Source organism: Babylonia areolata, chromosome 22, assembly GCF_041734735.1.
Source record: "Babylonia areolata isolate BAREFJ2019XMU chromosome 22, ASM4173473v1, whole genome shotgun sequence".
Taxonomy (NCBI): domain Eukaryota; kingdom Metazoa; phylum Mollusca; class Gastropoda; order Neogastropoda; family Buccinidae; genus Babylonia; species Babylonia areolata.
The window spans coordinates 14415140-14431031 of NC_134897.1; the positions used below are offsets into that span (position 1 = coordinate 14415140).

Sequence of the window (15892 nt, forward strand, 5' to 3'; positions counted from 1 at the left end):
TTCCCTTCCTGCCAGACACAGAGGTCCTTTCGGTCACTTGGACACAGGCCCTTGTTTTCTTTCATTGGATTTGATCGGCTGTGGCTTTGATAAGTGATTCAGTCTTTTTTTCACATGACAAAACTATCTTTTGCCGCTTGCAGCAAGCCCGTTAGCCGTCCTCAGCAATGTGGGTTTTTTCTGTGTTTTTTTTGTTGTTGTTTTTTTCAGTCTCTTTTCTCTCTTTCTTTTTCTTCTCCGCGTCTGTAATCAATAATTCATTTGAATTTTCTGCCTCTTCAACCCCCCGATCTTTCTTTCTAGCACGTCCAAAAAGGAACGATGTTGTTTTCTCTCTCTTCCGATTTAACAACGGCAAACGTTTGAAAGAAGAAGCAGACAAGCAAGCCACAAGTCCCTGGTGTCCAGCTATGCCATAAGAAAGGCGAGCCAGACGCGTGCTTTGCAGCAGTTATTCCCCCCCCCCTCCCCCGACTCGGCTTGACATAGCGATTAAAGAAAGGTGGTGCGTTTTTCCTGCGGTCCCTGCACGCCCTTGGATCACAGGGCAGTGAGTGCCACCTTGGGCTGAGGTTGGGGGGTTTGGGGGTTACTGGGTAAGCATTTCTGCATTCGGTTTCCTCTAATTTTTGTTTTTAAATCACTTTTTCTCTTTATTCTTTTTTTTTTTTCCCCTTTCCTCCCTTTATCTCTTCATTCTTTGTTTCTTGCTATCAGGCACGCGCTTCTGCCCTTGCTTCCCCCCTCATAAATTTTGTTATATCACCTTTCGCTTTTTTAATTATTTTTTTTTATGTTCCATTTTATTTTTCTTCCATCTCTTTATCTCTTCCTTCTAAGTTTCTTGCTACCAGGTGAGCGCTTCTGCCATTGTTTCCCCCTCCTTTTTACATAACCGTTTGTTTTTCAGTTCACTTTTTTCTTCCCTCTCTTTATAACTTCTTTGCTTCTTGCTACCACGTAAGCGCTTCTGCCTTTGCTTTTCCATCATTTCTATATCAATTTCTCTCTTATCTATTTATTCCTTTATTTAGATTTTGCAGTTCATCTCTCCCTTCTTTGTATCTTGCAGTTTCTGCTTTTCTTTCAATCGTCATTTTTAGCTGACTCTTCCTTCTATTCCTTTCTCTCTTCGTCTCTAGTTTCTTCTTCTTCTTCTTCATCCACGAAAAGGAATCCAGAGCTTTTCGCTTTGTTGTTTTCTTTGACGAAATGAGTTTGCGAATTTCTTGAAGACTTGACGAGAGAATAATGCACACATGTGTGCTCGCACTGAGAGAGAGAGAGAGAGAGAGAGAGAGAGAGAGAGAGACAGAGAAGAGTGGGGAAAGCGAGGGAGGGGGGGGGAGGGAGTACTGTGAACCTTAACACAAGCAAAAGCTCATTACATTTGATTTACCGGGTGTCGATACAAACACACTGGAAGCTGCGCGCAGGTGATTTCGTGCCAAGGTGCGAAAAACTGACCGGTATGACCGGCAGGTAAATGAGGGATCCGCCAGGTAACTGCCAGCACCTTAATTAAGGTAGGCCTACTTGCTATGGGGAAGTGAAGCACAGCAAAGCTCGTGGGAATCCATTACTCAATGTCGTGCTGTGCTGTGCTGTGCTGTAGTGCTTTGTTGTGCTACCATGTGCTGCTATGCGGCACGGTGTAAATGGCACGCACGTGTTGCGTTGATATTGACAACGAACAACAGTGTTGTTTTGACTGTTGCCCCCCCCCCCTCCTCCTTACCCCTCCACACCCACCTTTAAGTGGAATGGTACAGTTAAACTTTAACCTCGGAACAGACAGACACGGAGCGACACAGAGTGGTGCTCCCACCTCTCCACCCCCCTTCCACACCCCAACACCCACCCACCTCGAGAGCAATGGAACAGTTCCACTTCACCCTGAAACTGAGCGACAGAGGACATACAGACTGTTGCCTCCTCAGTTTCCACCCTCCATCCCCAAACACCCACCCACCCCAAGGTACAGTGACACTTCACCCTGGAACAGAGAAACAGAGTACACACAGACTCGTGTCCCCCTCCCCAGCCCGCTCCAATCTCCCCCCCCCTCACCCCCCAAACCTCATGCGCCTCGAGGAGAATGGCACAGTTACAAGCACACAGACTGGTTCAACCTCTACCCCCACCCCAAACCCCAACACTCATGCGCCTTGAGGGGAATGTTACAGTTATACTTTACCCTGAAACAGACAGACACAGAGCACACAGACTGGAGCCCCCACCCCCACCCCCACCCACCTTGAGGGGGATGGTACAGTTGAGGTTGGCCAGGTTCTGGCGGTGACCACTGCAGACGCTCCAGATGACGGACTCAGGTGGAAACCCGGGGTAGGGGAACGACCCGGCCAGCACCTCGTACATTATCGTCCTGCACACACGCGTACACACGCTGGAACGCATCTTCACAATGTCAGCTCACAGAGAGAGAGAGAGAGAGAGAGAGGCGGGCATAAGTATAACAAATGTAATCATGCACGCACGTACGCACGCACACGCACACACACACACACACCCAAACAGAGAGGCGGGCTGGGGTATAACAAACGTAAGCATGCACGCCGAGCGCGCGCACAGACTCACACACACACACACAGAGAGGCAGACATGCACTTATCTGTAATGTAAGCACGCACGTGTAAGCAAACACACGCACGAACACATACAGCAGCGCTAAAGAGTTAGTGATCAGGACAGTCATGCCTAAGGATGCATACTGAAAGATTATTCCGCCCCCAAAAAGAGAGACAAGGGGACTGAGCGGATGTGAAACAAAAAATAAATAAAATAAAATCGCTGATCCGTGTTGGGTGGAAAAGTGGGGAGTGTGGAGACTTGACCGAGGGAGCAGAAATGGTCTCTTGGGAAATGCTGATCGGATGCCAGAAAAGGAGAGACTCGGTGGATTTCAAAAGAGCCGAATCATGTAACGACGAAAAAAAAGGGGTGAGGTGGGCTGGGAAAGATAAAACTTTAACCAACGGCTTCTTTTTTGTTTATTTCTTCTTCTTCTTCTCTCTTCCCCCCCCCCCCCCCCTCTCTCTTTTCCTTTTTTCCTTATGACGGTCTTTAGTTTGAGAGCTTAAGTGTGGAGTCGTTGGATGTCGATTGTACAATGCGTTTGAGGGACAACAGACTACGTTTTGATTTCAGCGTTATGATAACACGTGTATATAGTTATTTCCAAAATGGTTGCTATGGGATTGTCATTCCATCATTCCAAAGTCAGTCTGTCAGTCAACCCTAACATAGTATAATCATGAACCAACAATCTATCATCAACAGTGTGTCACCAGTCCTTCCATCCACCCGGTATGCTCACTCATCAGCCTGCCACCCCCTCCAACCCCTCATCCTCTCTCCCGGAATACATACACACAATCTGTCCACACTCAAAAACCATTCATCCACCAACAATATACACCAAAAAAGCCACCCATCCACAGGCACACCAAAATACCACCAACCTACCCGGAATACGAGCCTAAAAGACTCGCACCAACCCACCCCGAACACATGCTTCAAAGCCATCCACTCACCTGAATACACAACCACAATCAACCTATCCACCCGAAAGACATACAAGTATCCGTACACTTATCCGGAATACACACCCAAAAGCAATCCACCCACCCGTACACACACCAAAAACACTCCCAGAATACACACCGAAAACCGGTAATGTCGCACTTTACCAAGACCCACCTATTCACCCGTAATTCACACTCAAAGCTCACCCATCCACAGGGACTTCACTCCACAAAACCCACGCACTTACCGTGAACACATACCTAAAGCCATGCACCCACCCGAAATACACACCCCAAAACCCAACCATCCACTGGGATGTCCCCAAAGCCACGCACTTACCAGGAACATATACCAAAAGCCATGCAACCACCCGTAATTCTCATCCAAACCCAGCAATCCACCCGGCATACGCACCCAAAAGCGAAGACATCGGTTTCCATAGAGGGTGTGGCGGTGGGCACCAGCCTAGGAGGCACCACTCTCAGTGTACTCAGAAGTTCAGGGGCCACGTAGGACAGGTGGTAGCGGGGTATGGTGGCGTAGTTCTTCCTGCACACGCACACGCACACACACCTTAAGGAGTTTATTCTCTGCATCGAGCATGCACACATACAACGCAAAAATGAATCAGTCCGATCATTCGGAAACAAGTCATTATCTGCAATGAATATCAGTTCATGTATAACGCCACACCCCCACACCCCTTTCTCCATCTTTCTCACAAACAAGCACGTGTTTATTTCGAAACAAAGATAACTTTTGTCCTAACTGGTTGGTATACAGTTATTGCTCTAAAACTATCAAATCATTTTACTGGTAAGATCTGTAATATCGAGAAGAAACTTAAGACTGAGTGAGTAACAACACCTACTTTACCTTTCACTGAAAAAACAACAACATACAATGATGGACGAATTTCATTGTCATCCAAATAACTTCATTATTCGAAACAAATAAGCAAAATCCAAAAATATATATATATACAATATCAGCGGCTCAATGAATGCAAGACCACAGAATTCGAAATAATTTTCCTTTTTTTTTCTCTCTCTCTCTCTCTCTCTTTTCCCCCTTTTCTTTTTATTTATTGGTGGATGAGGGAAGGGATGAGAGAGAAGGGGTGGCGGTGAATTACAGGCGGTGAGGGAGGGAGGGAGGGAGGGAGAGAGGGAGAGAGAGAGAGAGAGAGAGAGAGAGAGAGAGAGAGAGAGAGACAGACAGACAGAGGGAGAGGGAGAGAGAAGGGCGAGACACACACATACACACACAGAGAAGGGCGAGAGAGACACGGAGAAAGAGACACAGAGAGAGAGAGAGAGAGAGAGAGAGAGAGAGAGAGAGAGAGAGAGAGAGAGAGAGAGAGAGAGAACGAACGAGAAAAGAAAGGGTTGGGAAGAGAGTTATTAACCAGCAGAGTAAAAGACACAAACGTTGTTTATGAAGGCAGACAGCTGAGGCCATCAGTTTATCACCCACCATTCACAGACACACACACACACAGAGAAAGACAGAGACAGACAGAGAGAGGATTGACTAGAAGCAGCTTCAGTGAGACAAACGCGGCTAATGGAAGTGAAGAAGGGGGAGGCACTTGGTCTTCACACGGCTTAACTTCATTACACACCATTCACCGGCTGTTGAACTGGACCCCGCTACGTCTGATCCACCATTTAGCGGGGCACTGGACGTCCGTTCACAGAGAGAGAGCGAGAGAGAGACAGACAGACAGAGAGTGATACAGAGAGAGAGAGAGAGATACAGAGAGACGAGTGAGAGAGAGACAGACAGTGAGAGTGAGACAGAGTGAGAGAGAGAGAGAGAGAGAGAGACAGACAGACAGACATTGAAAGAGAGAGAGATATATATATAGAATGAGAGACAAAGGGAGAGAGACAGACAGACAATGGAGAGAGTGAGAGAGAGAAAGAGACAGACAGAGAGTGAGTGAGTGTGTGTGTGTGTGTGTGTGTGTGTGTGTGTGTGTGTGTTGTGTGTGTGTGTGTGTGTGTGCGTGCGCGCGCGCGTGTGTGTGTGTGTTTCAGTTTTCGAAGGAGGCATCACTGCGTTCGGATAAATCCATGTTCGCTACACCACATCTGGCTAGGCAGATGCCTGACAGCAGCATAAGCCAACACGCTTAGTCAGGCCTTGAGTGCATGCATATATATATATATATATTTGTATACCTGTCACAGTGGGTTTCTTCTGCAGAATTTTGCCAGAGGACAACACTCTCGTTGCCATGGGTAATTTTTCAGTGCACCAAGTGAAGTACTGCGAACGGGACCTCGAATTATCGCCTCATCCGAATGTCAAAACGCTCAGTTTGATTTCCCAGTCAAACGTGGGAGGAAGGGCGAGAGCGAGACTCACGGACTCCCTGCATTGGCACTTGAGCGTCTTAACCATTCTGCTACCTTCCTCCTGGACAGAGACAGACGGACAGACAGACAAGAGACAGTGAGACAGGGAGAGAGACAGACAGACAGGCAAAAACAGAGAGAGAATGGATGATTTTTTTCTGACCGTAATACACTAAGACGTACTCATCATTAACCCCCACCAGTCTACAACTATCACTATAACTTATGTCTGCAGACAGACAGTCTCGGGCGTTGGACACAAAATCATTGTCACTGTCTACACTCTTGGGGGAGGGGAGGGGGGGGAGGGGGGGGGGGGAATGGCGTCAGATGAGTACTGTCTGAACAGACTTCCTCCAAGACTCTCTGTGTTTGTGAAGATGGGCCTGAGAATCGGTACATTCCCTCAGGTTCCACATCTGTCAGTCTGTCTGTCTGTCTGTCTCTCTCTCACACACACAGTCAGTCTCTCTCTCTCTCACACACACACACAAACACACATTGATTATGTACGCTTATCCCATTTATGTCACCTACACGTCATAATCTTGTCAAACAGTTCACTCTTTATCTATATAAAACATTGAGAAGGAGAAATCCCTTCGTAACAACATGGACATTCTCATGATTCTGTGTGAAGTAGTTGGCCACTCTCATTTCTTCATGTGTATCCACGCCTTATTCCAAGGGCCTACCGCCTTTATGAATATGATTTAAAAAAATAATAAATTAAGTGACAGCCTCACACACACACACACACACACACACACACGGCCGCACCGACAAGCACACACATATAATTCACAGACCAAGATAACTCTACAATGAAAGGGAGCGACACCTGGCGGTGAGAAAAAAAGGTAATTTATGGACGGAGGACTCCGAAGCTAATTCCATTAGCATGGCGGCACGGACAAATGCTGAGAAAACCACGACCCTTCTTCCCTCCCCCCTCCCCCATGCTCTCCTCTGCGAGTGACCGTTACTTGTCCATCCATCAGACTAAGAGGAGAAAGAGGAGGTGATGAGAAGGAGGAGGAGGAGAGAGAGAAGACAGACAAATAGGAGGAGGAGACAGACAGACAGACATACAGACAGAAAGACAGAGGTGGAGAGAGCACTCGAACCACCAAGCTCTCCTAAAAGGCACGAAACCATTCAATCCAATGGACTGTTCACACACACAGACCTCTCTCTCTCTCTCTCTGTCTGTCTCTCTCTCTCCGTTTCTATTTCCACGGCTCATCAAAGCTGATAGGTCATCTGTCTTCTTGCCCACACCGCCTCTCACCTCGCCCTATATCCTGTTCCCACCCTCACCCCCCTCCACCCCCTTGTCCTCGTGTGTCTCTGTACCCGAGAGAGAAACCCGTTCCTACGGTAAGAACCGATTTCCATCACACCACAGACATAAATGTATACGCGCACATCACATTCAACCTGAGAAACGAAGGAGAATGTTGTTAGGGTTGGGCAGAGTTGAAACTTTCGCTCAGCAATGCGGGAACAGAGAGAGTGGATCGTGGGTCAATGAACCAGTAACAAGAGTGAAAAGTCTCAGGTGAGATATGAAATGAATGAACTAAACGTGACTTTATGAGGCTTTAAGTCCAAAGATTTATCTCAGACTACTACCCCCGAAAACGGAGTATGGCTGCCTACATGGCGGGGTAAAAACGGTCATACACGTAAAAACCCACTCGTGTGCATACGAGTTGCAGGCCACGAACGCAGAAGAAGAAGAAGAAGAAATCTCAGACTACTCTTGCATGACATCAACCGAAATCACTTTGTGCCGTGTAACTGAAGTGAATTAAACATGACTTTATCAGGTTGAAAATCAAACATTAATCTCAAACTACTCTTGCATGAGATCAGTCGAAATTACGTTTTTGTGCCGTGTTATTTGAGACTGCTCACAGCCTGTTCAGATAGACAGGGAGAGGATGAGAGAAAAAAGTGAGGAGGGATAGGGACGGAGAGGGTGCAGGGAGAGAGAGGGGAGGATGAGAGAGAGTGAGAGAGATGAGAATGATAGGAAGAATGGAAGAGAGAGGGGAGGGGTGTGACGCAGAGTGTGGAGAATCATAAACACACACACACACACACACACACACACACACAGAGGAGGGGGGATCAGAAAGACAGAGAATCGGAAAGACAGAGAGATAGATAGAGAGCGAGAGAGAGAGAGAGAAAGAGAGAGAGAATCAGAAAGACAGACAGACAGAGAGATTCAGAAAAAAGAGACACACACACACAGAATCAGAAAAAACAGAAACAGAGAGAGACAGAGAGAGAAAGAGAGAGAGCGAGAACCAGAAAGACAGAGAGACAGACGTACAGACACAGAGGAAGAATCAAACGAAGCAGCCAATCAGGTGAATGCAGGAAGTGAGGGGGTCCAGAGGAAAGGTGTCCAGAGACAGGCCACACAGGGCGTCATTTCCTGGGGCCATCACCCGTCAGGGGACATTAATCTATCTGATCACCCATTCTCTCCCCTCTCCAGTCCTTTCCATCTCCTCTCCATCGTTCATATCCTTCCTTCATCACAGTCATATTTCATAGTAGGTATACCGAATACAGATACAGACACACACACACACACACACACACGCAAGCAGCACACACACACATACAATCCACTGTACATTCAAGCAACACACAAACACACACGATCCACTATACATACAAATAACACACACACACAGACACACACACACTCACACACGCGATCAACCACACACGCACACATATTACATTCATACAGACAGATAGGCAGAAACTTGATGAAACAAATGAGAACTAGGCACGACAACGTCTGATTCAAAAGATGCCATCAACATTCACATGTAAAACAAGAGAGACAGAGAGAGAGAGAGAGACGGGGGAGAGGAGGAGGAGGAGACAGAGGGAGAACGAAAGAATGAGAGAGAGAGAGAGAGAGAGAGGGAGAGAGAGAGAGAGAGAGAGAGAGAGAGAGAGAGAGAGCGCACTGAACACTGAAATGTTTAATGTCATTAGCTGTAAAGCTCCAGTGACATAGTAGGTACAAATCAGAACAAAAATGGTGCATAACACAAAATGGGAGAGAGAGAGAGAGAGAGAGAGAGAGAGAGAGAGAGAGAGAGAGAGAGAGAGAGAGAGAGAGAGAAGGGGGGGGAGAGAGAGACAGACAGACAGACAGAGAACATTGAAATGTTTAATGTCATTAGTTCCAGTGACATAGTAGCTACAAAATCAGAACAAAAATGGTGCAAAAAAAAAAAAAAAAAAAAAAAAAAAAAAAAAAAAAAAAAAAAAAAGGGGGGGGGGGGGGGGGGGGGGGGAGGAGAGAGAGAGAGAGAGAGAGAGAGAGAGAGAGAGACAGATAACACTGAAATGTTTAATGTCATTAGCTCCAGTGACATAGCTACAAATCAGAACAAAAATGGTGCAAAAAAATTAATAAAATGGGGAGAGAGAGGTGGGGGGGGAGACACACACACACACACACACACAGAGAGAGAGAGAGAGAGAGAGAGAGAGAGAGAGAGAGAGAGAGAGAGAGAGAGAGAGAGAGATTGGAACAGAATGGGCAAACGTGAGTGGGCCAGACGATTGAAAAACACACACACACACATGGGGAGGGAAGGCTATGGGGTTCAGACAGAGAGAGATAAACGAAACGAAACGAAACGAAAACTGATGTAACAAGGGAAACGAGATGAGCAATTAGCACGCTTTCTTCCACCCGGCCCTGACCCCCCCCCCCTCTCTCTCTCTCTCACTCACAATTATCATCTAAGAGATAAAAATCAAAGCAATAAATCGAAAAGGAAGATATATCCATCAATCACTTGCAAGATCACACATACTTGCAACAACAACCTCCTCCCCCAAAAAAAAAGAAAGAAGAAAGAAAAAAACAAACTTACCAAGGGAGAAAGAATGGGGTTATACCACGCTTCATACACATAATGAGAAACTAATATATTAACAAGACAACCACACACTCTCGCTTCCAGTGGGTCAATAACCTTTCAAAATAGTAAGTGACATGACTACCGACAGTGATTTGTCAGGTTAAAATGTTATGCGATAGATTGTATTGTATTTGTATTTCTTTTTGTCACAATAGATTTCTCTGTGTGAAATTCGGGCTGCTCTCCCAAGGGAAAGCGCGTCGCTAAGCAACAGCGCCACCCATTTTTATGGTATTTTTTCCTGCGTGCACTTTTATTTGTTTTTCCTATCGAAGTGGATTTTTCTACCGAATATTGCCAGGAACAACCCTTTTGTTGCCGTGGGTTCTTTAACGTGCGTTACGTGCATGCTGCACACGGGACCTCGGTTTATCGTCTCATCCGAATGACTAGCGTCCAGACCACCACTCAAGGTCTAGTGGAGGAGGAGAAAATATCGGCGGCTAAGCCGTGATTCGAACCAGCGCGCTCAGATTCTCTCGCTTCCTAAGCGGACGCGTTACCTCTAGGCCATCACTCCAAATTGATACGACTTTGCCTTTCGATTACTATTCATAAACAAAAGGCTAATTTATACTGATAGCTTTTGACTTTGTCTTTCCAATATTATTCATAATCAAAGGGTCTTTAAGGACTCATTCATACTGACAGTTTTTTCTTTGAAAGTAATTAAATAGTATCATGATTTGCTGATGAAATTATACATACTACGTTCTGTATTTTCATGTCGTATTTACCGACAAAAAGGGTTACATGACGACCGTAAAACATTATACTACTTACAGTCGACGAAAAAAATTATTTCCATCTTCCTGACTGTCTGAGCAAGGAGGGCATGTAGCGCTTGCAGAAACATCTGTATCAAACCATCTTCTGTTTGAGTAAGTCCTAGGTTTCTTGTTAGAACACACATATTTCATAGCAGGTATACCAACTACACACACACACACACTCCACAATACATACAACACACACACACACACACATTAATATGTTATTTCGCTTACGTACTCATCTGATTGAAGTACGTATTTAAATGTATGGTGCCACATATACTTTTAGTCCTTTACTATTTGTGCATGCCAGTTCTGTTGAAAACAATCAATAAGGATCTGTTGAAATTCTAATAAAAAGGCCTTTTCCTTTCCCACCTCTGGAGTTAACTCAAACCACATCAAAGCCATTCTCTACTATCTTAATGTCAGATATCCAGTTACAATATCCCATTTTATCTTGTCTGGCTACCGTTTCGTAAGCCTGTTTACATGGTGCGATATCTCATACATTTGACATAAGTTCTTACACAAAAAGGATACCTGCCTGATTCTCCGTATCACATTTTATTTAATAATAATAATAATAATAATAATAATAATGGTATTTATATAGCGCTGGATCTTGTGCAGAGACAAATCAAAGCGCTTTCGCACCAGTCATTCACACGCATGCAGGTTTCTTGTTAGAACACACTTTGAGGAATGAAAGTGAACATTTGCTTGATTGCAAGAGTATGTACATTTTCCACCTGTTTATTTTCACAGAGTCCCCAAATTTCTCCACCACATGTAAGGTTGGTTTCTATTTGGGCACCGAACAGTTTTACAAAAAAATAGAAAAGCGTCAATAGAATTCAGTTTTTCTCATTGTGCAAAGAAATTCATTCACCCCTTCTCTGAACTTTCTGGCTACTTCTGACCAGCCTGGTGTTAGACTTAATTTGGTAGTAAAACCATGCATAGACATCTATATCTATTCATTTGTCACCTTAACCTCTTCATTCCCATACCAACCTATCCTGTTTGCTGCAACATGGCCCCCTCTACGGAAAACTACAATGTTGGTATTCATCTAAATTCACTGTTAGCTTTAGTCTACCTGCTTTGGTTTTTAGTAAATTATGTTGGTTCTGCAATCCGGTGGCAGTGTCTGACTGTAAAAATAACATCATTGTTGAACAACCATCAAAAAAACAATTCTACAGCTTCTGAAATTAGCTCTATCAATTATTTCGAGAAAAGATAGAGAGAGAGAGAGAGAGAGAGAGAGAGAGAGAGAGAGAGAGAGAGAGGCAGACAGACAGAGAAGCAAACGAACCAACCAGTCTTAAGCAAGCGAGAAATTGTGGGATCCAAAAGAAGATCGTGGGAGGACACGCTCCTCTTAAAATACTCCATTTCCCAGGGCCATCAATGGTGATGGGTCGTGTATCTTCCTTATTATCTCTCTCTGTCTCTCTCTCTAGCTCTTCACCAACATCTTCCCCTGATCCCCCTCCCTCCTTCCTTCCCTCTCTCTCTTCCCTCCTTCCCTCTCAGACACACCCCACCTTCTTCATTCCCTCTCGCTCTTTCCCTCCTTCCCTCTCAGAAACACCCCACCTCCCTCCTTCCCTCTCTCTCTCTTCCCCTCCTTCCCTCTCAAAAACACCCCCCTCCCTCCTTCATTCCCCCTCTCTCTTCCCCTCCGTCCCTCTCAGAAACACCCCCCTCTCTCTCCATTCCCTCTCTCTCTCTCCCTCCTTCATTCCCTCTCTCTCTTCCCCTCCTTCCCTCTCAGAAACATCCCCTCCCTCCTTCCTTCTCTTTCTCTCTTCCCCTCCCCCTTCCCTCTCAGAAACACCCACCTCCCTCCTTCATTCCTCTCTCTCTTCCTCTCCTTCCCTCTCAGAAACATCCCCTCCAATGATCCAAGCTGATCGTTTGAGTCGTTTGCCCCCGCAAATAAACAAGCACGCACGCAGCCACACACACACGAACAAAACATCAACAGGCTTATGAGTGAGAGAGAGAGAGAGAGAGAGAGAGAGAGAGAGAGAGAGAGAGAGAGAGAGAGAGAGAGAGAGAGAAATTCCAGAGAAAGAGTGTGTGTGTTAGAAGATGAGTGAGCGGGAGGTACGAAAAGGGGATATTGGGGACGAAAATCTCTCTGTCCCTCTGTCTCTCTCTCTCTGTCTCCTACCTCTCCCTCCCCCCACACCCATCCCCAACGCACACACACACTCTCCCTCTCTCTGTCTCTCTCCCCCTCTCTCTTTGTCTCCTCCCACCCCTCTCACTCTCCCCCCTCCTCCCTCCCTGTCTCTCTCTCTCTCCCTCCCACACGAGAGAGAATGAAACAGATGGGATAAAGGATACTGGAGGAGGGTGGAAGAAGGGGGGGAGTGATTCAGATAGAAGAGGAAGGAATCACGGGTTGGAGAGAGAAAGAAAAAGGTATGGTGAGAGAGAGAGAGAAGAGAGAGAGAAAGAGAGAAATAGAGACAGACAGACAGAGACAGAGAGAATAAAGTCAACGATGACTCACCGACACGAAATCCCCCGATTCAATGGAATGTTCCTATGTCAGTCATGATTTTTTTACCCTCCTTCACATCGCGTCATCTAGGCAGCCATACTCAGTAAGCCAGCGCATAACGGGATCTCCTCATACTCACATGCAGGGTCGGTTCGCCCACTGTAACCACCCACCTGTGCTGTCTTTCTTGTAGGAATCTTCGGTCGTGCACTTCCTGAGGGTTGTGAGGTGTGTGTCCGTGCGAAGTAGCCATCGTATCAGTTTCAGTTTCTGAAGGAGGCGTCACTCCGTTCGGACAATTAAAAAAAATGTATGCTAAACAACATCTGCTAAGCAGGTGCCCCACAGAAGCAAAACTCAACGCGCTTGGTCAGGCTTTGAGCGCATAAATGTATGTTTGTGTAATTATCATAGCCGATTTCGTCTATTGGATTTTACCAGAGAACAACACTCTTGTTGCTACAGGTTTTTTTTGGGTGTGGGTGTGGGTGTGTGTGTGTGTGTGTGGGGGGGGGGGGGGGTTGTGCATCAAGTGCGTGCTGCACACGGGACCTCCGTCATCGTCTCATCCGAATGAGTACACGCTCAGTTTGATTTTTCCACTCAAAACTCAGGAGAAAGGGCCAGACGGGGAATCGAACCAACACCCACACGGACACTACTGTATTGGCAGCTAAGCGTCTTAACCATTCCGCCACCTTCTTTCTCGTATCCATCTTGCATATGCGTACATCCTCGAAAGGTGTTCAGGCACAGGCATGTGTGTGCACACGATAATGTCGACATGGGAGACTGGACTGAAGTCTGATTCTGACACTGCTGATTGTTCACCTTCCTGCTTCAATCACTCAGACGACGTCAGTGCATTATACATCCCCTCGCTCCCTCCCCCTCTCTTCCAATAGATTGCAGGATCAGAGGCTTTTTACATAACTATGTCTGTCACAACAGATTTCTGTGCGAAACTCGGGTTGCTCTCCTCAGGGAGAGCACGTCGCTACAGTGACAGCGTTACTCTTTTCCTGTGTGAAACTAGGATTGCTCTCCTCATGGAGAGCACGTCGCTACAATGACAGCGCTACTCTTTTTCTGTGTGAAATTCGGGTTGCTCTCCTCAGGGAGAGCATATCGCTACAATGACATCGCTACTCTTTTTGTGTGTGAAATACGGGTTGCTCTCCTCAGGGGGAGCACGTCGCTACAATGACATCGCTACTCTTTTTGTGTGTGAAATACGGGTTGCTCTCCTCAGGGAGAGAAAGTTGCTACAATGACATTGCTTCTCTTTTTGTGTGTGAAATTCGGGTTGCTCTCCTCAGGGAGAGCACGTCGCTACACTGAGCACTACTCTTTTTGTGTGTGAAATACGGGTTGCTCTCCTCAGGGAGAGAAAGTTGCTACAATGACATTGCTTCTCTTTTTGTGTGTGAAATTCGGGTTGCTCTCCTCAGGGAAAGTCTCGCTACAATGACATTGCTACTCTTTTTGTGTATGAAATTCGGGTTGCTCTCCTCAGAGAGAGCACGTCGCTACAATGGCATTGCTACTCTTTTTGTGTGTGAGTGTCAGTTTCAGTAGCTCAAGGAGGCGTCAGTGCGTTCGGACAAATCCATATACGCTACACCCAACGCGCTTAGTCAGGCCTTGACTGAGGGAGAGCACGTCGCTACAATGACAGCGCTACTCTTTCTGTGTGAAATACGGGTTGCTCTCCTCAGGTAGAGCACGTCGCTACAATGACATTGCTACTCTTTTTGTGTGTGAAATTCGAGTTGCTCTCCTCAGGTAGAGCACGCTTCGATATATTGAACAAACGCGAAACAAAACGTTCTTCAGTAACTTCCCTCAAACCACAATTATAAATTAGAAAGAAGAAAAAAAACATATATATATATATAACACGGTGATTTCAAAACATAGTAATCTTACAAATCAAGCATTCTTGCATCACTCAAGGCAGCGCTGCATTAATGGACTGAAGGCAAAACTTCAGTCAAAATTGTTTTTCGTCACTAAATATTAGATACGATAAAAGAAAAAAAAAATTGTGATCTCAGCCATGTTCAATCAGTTCAGAGTAAGATCACCAAAGAAGATTAAAGATGAAGTAATACATTCCTACTGCATGACTCTCTCTCTCTCTCTCCTAATGCATATCCATGCATGAATTCAACAAGTTCACTCTGGAGTCTGGTTCTCCTAAATAAAGTTTTCTTTCCCTATTCTTTTCCGTGCTTCTCTCCCGCGGTTTTTTCCATTACGCTCACCCCCTTCTTGTGCCCTCCCTCCCTTTGTCTTTCCTCTACTTCGCCCCATTCCTATCAAACCTCCACCTCCGTCCGTCGTGCAGAATACACATCTGTATCAGTGTTCCGAACACATGAAACTTCCAGCCAGTCTTTCTCTAACACTGTCGCATGTATCCAAACATAAATTCATTCCCTCCCTCCCTCTCTCTCTCTCTCTCGCACACACATACACACGCACACGTACACACACACACACAAAGATACGCTTGCAAAATCACGGAAATACACACATACACACACACTGATTTCAAAGCACGCACACACATAGACACAAACACTGACACAAGCATGGCTGCATACACACCGACAGACACACACACTCAAATCTTCTCCCCACCCTCCCCTTTCCTCTTGCTCCTCCATCCTCCTGCTTACATTTTCTTCCCCTCAAATAGCACTTGGAATGGAGTGA

The 15892-nt window shown here is 45.9% G+C and overlaps 1 protein-coding gene across 1 annotated transcript in view; it reads right to left on the reverse strand.

Moving 5' to 3' along the window:
* Positions 1-15892, reverse strand: part of LOC143297518 (uncharacterized) — a 75167-nt gene that overhangs the window by 17030 nt on the left and 42245 nt on the right. The window contains exons 8-9 of the mRNA XM_076609918.1: positions 3961-4095; positions 2257-2386 (exon numbers count right to left, since the gene is read on the reverse strand). Coding sequence (XP_076466033.1) covers positions 2257-2386; positions 3961-4095 — 265 coding nt within the window. The remainder of the gene's footprint in view (positions 1-2256; positions 2387-3960; positions 4096-15892) is intronic.